The sequence below is a fragment of the Gavialis gangeticus genome, unplaced genomic scaffold (assembly GCF_001723915.1).
Source record: "Gavialis gangeticus isolate Ggan-Ray unplaced genomic scaffold, GavGan_comp1, whole genome shotgun sequence".
Lineage (NCBI taxonomy): Eukaryota > Metazoa > Chordata > Crocodylia > Gavialidae > Gavialis > Gavialis gangeticus.
The window spans coordinates 114643473-114651342 of record NW_017729031.1 but is presented as its reverse complement, the minus strand read 5'-3'; the positions used below and the strand labels follow the sequence as shown (position 1 = coordinate 114651342).

At 43.0% G+C, this 7870-nt stretch overlaps 1 protein-coding gene across 5 annotated transcripts in view; it reads left to right on the top strand.

Annotated features, from left to right (window-relative positions):
- The window catches only part of MAPT (microtubule associated protein tau), a 119271-nt gene that overhangs the window by 60727 nt on the left and 50674 nt on the right, over positions 1 to 7870 (top strand). For 4 of the 5 annotated variants that reach the window (XM_019523622.1, XM_019523621.1, XM_019523624.1 and 1 more), the window contains exon 2: positions 5901 to 5990. In XM_019523622.1, the coding sequence (XP_019379167.1) occupies positions 5918 to 5990 (73 nt within the window). In that variant the 5' untranslated portion in view covers positions 5901 to 5917. Of the gene's footprint in view, positions 1 to 5900; positions 5991 to 7870 lie in introns of those variants that run through there. The other variant, XM_019523625.1, reaches the window with a different exon arrangement.

The following is a 7870-nucleotide window of genomic DNA, read 5'->3' as shown; positions in this document are numbered from 1 at the left end:
AGATCCTAACTAATCTGACTGCTTTCCTCAAGAAAATCCTATGAACCCTCACTCCTATTATCTGATCTTATAAGTTTTAAGAAGCATGATTTGTTTGGTAGTTTTTTTATTGGACCAACTGTATAGTTGGGAGTGATGTTAGACAAGCTCCCAAATGCCCTGGTGTCTGAAAGGTTAATTTTCACTAGGCAGCCCAGTATAGAACACCAAAGGGAAACTCTGGGTTGGAGGGAGTGAAGCCCGTCCTTATCTCTTTCCACTGATCTGGGACATGTCACTGTTTCAAAAAAGGGGGAAATTAAATATAATGCAAGTGCGCGTACTGTCTCTCGGACTAAAGAGCGGGGAGGAACATAAGAAAATGCTTTTTCCTGGGTCAGACCGTAGGTCCATCTTGCCAAGTATCCTGTCACACAGTGGCAGATGCACAGGGTGGATGCTGAAAGGGAGAGTGAACAGGGTATATGGCCAGGGTTTTTTCCACTGTTTCTGTCATTTGCAGCGTTCATCATTTAAGGTCTAGGAAGTTCTGATTCGGAGGCTGTGCCCCTAACTCCCATGCTCAATAGCTACTGACGTACCTTTCCTCCAAGAATTTGTCCAATCCCTTTCTGAATTTGGCTAAACTGTCAGCTTCCACAGCATCTTGGGGCAATGAATTCCACACTTTCATTACATGCTCTTTGAAAAAGAACTTCCTTATACTAGTTTTAAACTTACTACCTACTAGGTTTATTTGATGACCCCTAGTTCTTGTATTGTGAGAGATAATAAATCCCCATCAACTTTCTCTTCGCCATTTAGTATTTTGCAAACCGTTATCATGTCCTCCCTTAAGCATCTCTCTTTTTTTTTTTTAAACTGAACACCCTCTTTAGTCTCTCCTCATATGGAAGCCCCTCCATACCACTAATCATCCTTGTTGCCCTTCTCTGTACCTTCTCTAGTTCTTCTATATCCTTTTGGAGGTGTGAGAACCAAAACTGGTCATAGTATTCAAGGTGTGGATGCACCAAGGATTTATAAAGGGACATAATTGACACTTCCTATTTTGTTCACAGTTCCTTTCTTAATAATGCCTAACATTTTGTTTGCCTTTTTGATGGCAGCTGAGCATTGTTCTTAGCAAACTGTTTACAAGGACTCCCACCAAGATCTCTTTCCTGTGTGGTAACAGCTAATGTAGAGCCCATCATACTGTAGGTATAATTTTTGGTTATTTTTGTCCATGGGCATCATTTTACACTAAACTACATGGAGACTACTTGGAGATGTTAAAAAACCAAAAAACTGCGCTTCACTGGAAGAAGCAGTGCATTACTTTGACCCAGTCCTTCAGCGTCTGCGTAGATTGGGTGCTTCAGTGGGGCTTTTTGGTGCTTTTATCTAAAAGCAGGTTCAATCCAAGCCTCGCACCCAGCCACTCTCCCTAACACCACACAAATGCCATATGCCCACACCCTGCCCCCATAATGCCTCCACATATACACCCCCCAGCATACCCAATTGCCCCCCCAATATACAAGGGTAAGACTTTATTTTTGAGTTATGAAATCGCCTCTATAACCAGTACACAAACACAAATCATGACAATTTTTATATAATAAACTTAAAATACATTATAGCAGGTGTTTGACTTTTAGTGTATGACTAGCAAATTGCCTGTCAAGAATGAGGGGGGGATGGAGGGGGGAGAAAAGCTTGCTAACTCTAACCCCCTGCCCCCGTGTTGCTGCCACCTCGCAGCAGTGGGAGGGGCGAAGCTTGCCCCTCCGTCCCCCCTCTGCCAGCACCCCACGCCACTACCAGCTCCAAGGAGCAGGTATTATGGTACCTGTGTTATCAGTTGAAAAATCTACCTTATTTGATTCAATGTAGTTTTTGATGTAGAGTGCCACTCCCCCACCAGTATGACTTGTTCTGTTATTCCTGTATAATTTGTATCCTGGCATTTTGGCATCCTTTTGATTTTCCTCATTCCACCATGTTTCTGAGATGGCTATTATGTCAATATCATTATTTACTGTTAAGCATTTATGTTCCCACATCTTGGATCTTAGACTTCTAGCATTAGTATAAAAGCAATTATACTTTTTATTGTTGCCTGGTTGATTTCTCCCCAGCATTCACTAGCAGCTGACCTACATATCTCATGAGATCTACTACCTTTGCTCCTGGCAGGCAAGTCACCATATAGTCCTTTCAGATGTCACAAACCCAGTTATGTATGTGCCTAATAATCAAATTGCCCAATACCACCACCCGCCGCTTCCTGTGCTGGGGGGGTCCGCTGCCTTGGAGGAGTGTCTTTGGTGCAAGAGGGATACTATGACATCAGCTGGAAGGTAGGTCTCACGTAAGGAATAGTTTCCCTCCTTCCCAGCTTGATGCCTTCCATCTCCAAGGCTCTCATCCTCCTCAGCAGCATGGGGCTGCTATAATGGAGGTGGAGCTGCTGAATGTCCATGTAGAACGATTTGAGAACTGGTGCAGTTATATGCCAGCCTTTTCATCTCCAACTCAATAATTTGGGTATAGTGGGAAACTCCTAACATCTGTGGTTACTAAGTGAAATGAGTTAGCGTAGTGGTGCTCACAGTTCTGGCCCTGTGGGCCAGATGAATGATGTGGGGCCAGTCTGCAGGCTGGATTGGGCCCCGTGCACTGGGATTGGGCCCTTGGGTCCTGTGTATCCCCCACCTGGCCAAAATCAGGCTCCAGGACCCCATGCTGCCCCCACACACTGAGAACAGGCTCTGTGCCACTCTGTTTGCCTGATCTAGCATGCAGGACCACAGCCTGCACGAATCTATTAGGGGCCAGATGGCATGGTGCTGGGGTCTGGATCTGGCCTGCAAGCTTAAGGGTCCAGCACCCTTGAGTTAGTGGGTCTTAAATCAGTTTCTAGTAGACATTTCTCCCTGCCAGAGATATCTACTGTAGTGACTATAGATTGATCTTTCTGGTGGCAGAGACAGAGTCCTAGAAATAGGAGCTCCTCTAAGGAGGGCATGTTGGCAGGGCTGTGGGGGGCAAATGCACCCCCCCATGTCTTCTTTGTGTTTGTTTGGGATTGAGAACAATTGGGAAAAAAAAGTATTCATGAATTGGATTTCAAAGTCTCACCTTCAAAACAACAGATTTTGATTTTGTGAGCTACACTGCAGATTAATGCTATGTTTTAGTGCTCAAGTGCCTACCAGTCACATAAATATTGTCACACTGGAGCCAGCTGTGGGCAGGATATAATCAATGTGATCCTCTGAGCTCCAGAAAGAGGGCAGTCATGTGGTCAGATAATGAGCTGTTATTTTAAATGGGCTAAATGCTACTAAAACTCTTTAAATTGAATGCAGGAAGTGGTCACTCCAGTCCTTCCCACTACAGATACCAATTTTTGTAGATTATCACTTTGCAAGTTGCATGGCAAGTTCTTGAAGCTTTTCTGTATAGTTCAGTCAGATGATTGTTGCAGCGGTTGGTAGCAGAAATTGTGAACTGGATAGTCATCTTCCAAATGGAAAATAAATGTTGGGTAAAAAGATCTTAACAAGTGACATTTGATATACCCTCCCTCAGTATTATAAATCTTACTACCAGCACATAACACAATGTGATCTAATTTCCTTACTGCTGGTTTCAGCTCACTTCCCTGCGGTTGTGGTAAGCATGTGATTACAGCATTAGCTGGTTATTAACAGCAGTGTCAGTGATTTAATTATGTTAGCTATTATGAAGTTGACTGACAATGTTGTCCCTTTTGCTGTCACTACAAAATTATTAGCAGAAACATGGTCTCTGCTCTGCAGAACTGGATAATGTCAGCACCTGGGTACAATGGATCTGTTGTAAAACTTGTTTTCCTTTTGCAGTAACTTTTGACTGTGGAGTCTCTGCTTCTCAGAGATGCACACAGTTTCCCTTCTCCCTCTTTACTCTATCCTCTCCCTCCCCACCCTATCCTTAAATATTTTGGAGGGGGAAGCCACTGGGTTTGTGCAGATCTGTGGACCTTTCCTGAGAAGAAAGGGAAGATTTTTATATTGACTTATCTGAAAGTTTCTTTTCTTACAGAAAGTTCCACAAATGCTTGGGAGGTCCTTCTTCCCAGGCCTACACAGACAGCACTACACAAAACCTGGGAGTGTTCATTATTACTATTGCTTTCATGTCAAGGAGCCCAAGCCGTAGGCTAGGGCCCTGCGTGCTAGGTTCTGAACAGCTTAGAAATATATCCCTGCCCTGAAGAGCATCCATTCTAATTACATTTCTTTTCCAAATACACGTGAGTCCTCTGTTGCCATCTTAAATCACTCCTTTCTGAACTATGTTTTTTTTAAACACTTTTACCTTGTGCCAGCTGACCTTTTTTTGTGTAGAACAGCATGGCTTTTATTTAGGGTAGCCTGTGTCAGATGGGAACAGAGGACTCTGGTCCTTGCAACAATATTGTATCTTGGCAGCAAACACTTCTTTGCTCTCTCTTTTGCATGTTAGTCCCATAATTCTTTCTTCCCTGGATTTGTTCTGTTGAGTCTTTAAGGTGCCTGGGTTATTTAAGGCTTCTTATTTTAATTGGCAAATGTATGATTTAGGTTGTGGCAGAAAAACCCCCATACTAAGCAAGGCTGAGCACCCTGTCCCTTCCTTAATGCCATTTTTGTTGCCAAACACTTCTGTGCTGACTCAGGTCATCCAATTCTGAGAAGGGTTCAAGAGCTCTGGCATTTGGGATGTGGATTTCAGCCACAGGAGAGAATTACACCCCAAAACAAGTGATTTTAATGTTTTTCGTATCCTTAAAAACAATGAAATAAAAATACTGTATACTAACTATTCAATATCTAAGGATCTCAGTGTGCTTTTCAGGCATTAATAAACTCATTCTTTAGCAGGCTGCAAGAAAAGTACTCCCCACACATAATTATTTTGCCTTTTCTGTAGGTCTGTTTTGTTTTTTATTTTAAAGAATTTACATACAAAAAATCAGTGTCCCACAGAATTTCAGTTTGTTAAACAAAGACTTGTGAAAGCTAATAGGCCAATAATATGATCCATGGAGGACACCCTTTTACTTGGAGGTTATTAAATTGTTAATGTAACTTCAGTGTTGCAGTGGGTAAGACCTTCGCTTTTTGTCCTTAGTCTGTTGTACAAAATGGATGACCGAGGTTTAGCATTTTGGCTTTTTTTTGTGGTCTGAAACTGGTCAATTCTTCACTTGGGTCACCTAAATCATTTACTTATCTTCTGCTTCCATAAAATCATTTTCCTTCTTGGCTTATTTCTGCAAGTGAAGTTATTGTTTTTTTAATTTCTGTTGCTTTGTAACTGGCAACTGCTTTGTCTTCTAGCCTACAGCTTAATACATTTGGGTTTCTCTAAGAGTGGCATCCAGATTCTCTTCTGAAATCTTGAAATGTGTCTTTTTTTGGCTGCTATCCTGGTAAATGGAAAGGCTGTGGACAAAACTTGCTCCTAATAGGGGCTTAGAGCTACTGACTTTACAATATTCTGACAAGAGTGTTTAATGAAACCATGTAGGCCTTAATAAGTAGTACTGTATATCCATCAGTTTTCAGGACCACCTTCTTCAGTACATATCTTGAGCTGTCACCTGTCTCTAGTCACAATGGCATGCTTTCAAGTCTCATTGGAAAAAGAGAATAAATGAATTCATCTTGTAGTAGCCCGAAAGGCAGCTGCTTATTGTTGGCCAGATGATTGCTTGGTAGGGGATACTTTTATCCCCCCCTCAAAATTGTTTTCTTGGGATTAAGAATGATAAACCAAAAATGTACCAGAGAGCAGTAATAGCCAGAAGGGTACCCACTGGAGTGCAGGCGAAGTTGCATTGCATTAGGTTTTGTCTAATGGTGTTAAACTTTTTTCCCCCTTAGAGAACTTTGGCAACAAGATGGCTGAGCCACGTCAAGATTTCAGTATGATGGATGACCATTCCTTGAGCCAAGATAAGCAGATCTCATCAGGTGAGCCTTACTGGGTAGGGGGAAGCATGGGGGATGGGAGAAGGGCCTTCCCCCACAGACCGGTTACTTTGATCCAGAAGAATGAGGAAGGCACAACTGGGCAAGGATACTGCAGAGTGAATGGGTGAGGTTGCCAGTGGAGTTGGCCCCAGAGAGTGTACCTGTATCATTGAAATCTAGCCAAAAAAGGGGCCCTTCTGTGAACTATTTAGGTTATGTTATTTGCCAGTAAATCTGTTAATCATAGTTGTTCGTGCAGATACTCTGTTGCTTAAAGCAAAGTGATGGCCTCCCTGCAGGAAGTACTGGGTGGGGCATGGGGTCTCGAGTCCTCTCTGCTTTATATACTGAGGCTCACACACACTGCTGAGTCATTTCAGCTACAGGAGACAGAGCTGGCTTTATACGTTGTCCCCAGCAAAGATTCTTTAATATAGGTCATGCTCTAAGAGAGAGGGAGAAGTTAAAAACAAGCTTCATTTCTGGTGCCAGCAGTTAAGGGACCTTTTCCTTTTTCCAATTTTGAGCACGTCTGTGGGAATAAGTCTTGCAGTTCCTGCCTGGTCACTGCTGGTCCCTTTTCAGAGTGTAACGTACTGCAAAAGGCTGCCCTGAAGTTCATTTGTGTTCAGAGATACATTTCCAAAGAAGAAAAGAAGCTGGAGTCTGTACTCTGCATGAGTGTGTGAAATTACAAAAGAATATAGTTGCTTGCAGGAAAAGAAAAAGCTGCTTAGAAATTTTAAAGGAGATGAAAAGAGACTTTTCCCAAGTCTTGTATATAAGGGCTTTGTTGATGATTGTGCCACTGTAGCCATTAGAAGAGGGGAGAGGCAGATTTTAGGCTTCTTTTGTCTCCTTGCCACTCTCCAGAGAGACTACCAAGTGTCAGGTGAACACTGGAGATAAGGGTGGGAGAGGAAAGGTCTGAGCCTCGGTGGTGTGCATGAGGGACGTTCATTCATGTCTTAGATGATAAAAAGTCATCGGCCAGCTGGGAGGGCCTTAAGGAAGAGGGATAGTGGGATCTTTCCCCAGTAGAGACAGGATCAGTCCTTGAAGTCCCTGAGCTGTGACAGAAATGCACCTGCCACATCCCCATGTGACACACCATGCCAGACACCCCTCCAGCCTCTAGATTGAAACTGCCGCATATAATACCTTGCTTTGCCCTTTTGATTTGAGCTGCTTTGGAGAGACGAGCATTCCACAGCAAGTCTTATTGAACTAAGAACATAATCCCCTGTGTGCCCAAGAGATCAGATAGTGTTTTCATTAGAGCTGTTTAAACTAACAGCTCTTTGTACATCATCTTGTGAAGTCTAAAAGAGAAGATTGCAAGGGGAAGCCCATGATGCACTTTGCAGTATTTGCCTTACTGCTGTGTTTTATCTCAGGACCTGAAAATGCTGAAAAAAAGCAGTGCAAAGCTTTGAGTCATGTACAAGTGAAACTCTGCTGGTGTTAGGGACCAGGCTTTTGGGTCACCTCTGACATGGTGATAGCTTTGTAAAAGGGTAGACTGTCAGAAGACCTCTATTTGGCTAACAGCCTTGTTGGCCTCTGTGTCTGCTGGTGATTGGCAAATACATCTGAGACTGGAGTAGGGCTAGCAACATGCATGTCTATGCCATCATTGATCAGTGGATTTCAGAGGGCTGTACAGATATCAGGTAATGAATCCTTACCACCCACTGGGAGGCAGGGGTAAGTATTTTCTTCTCCTGGGAGGGGGAGACAGAGACAGAAGCACAGAAATATGAATGCAAGTTCAGCTCCCCTTGGTCATATAGGGAATTAGTTAGCAGAGGAGTTAGGACTCTGTTAACCAGGAATTCCAGCCCCTGCTTTTTTATTTATTTATTTTTTTACTTTCATTT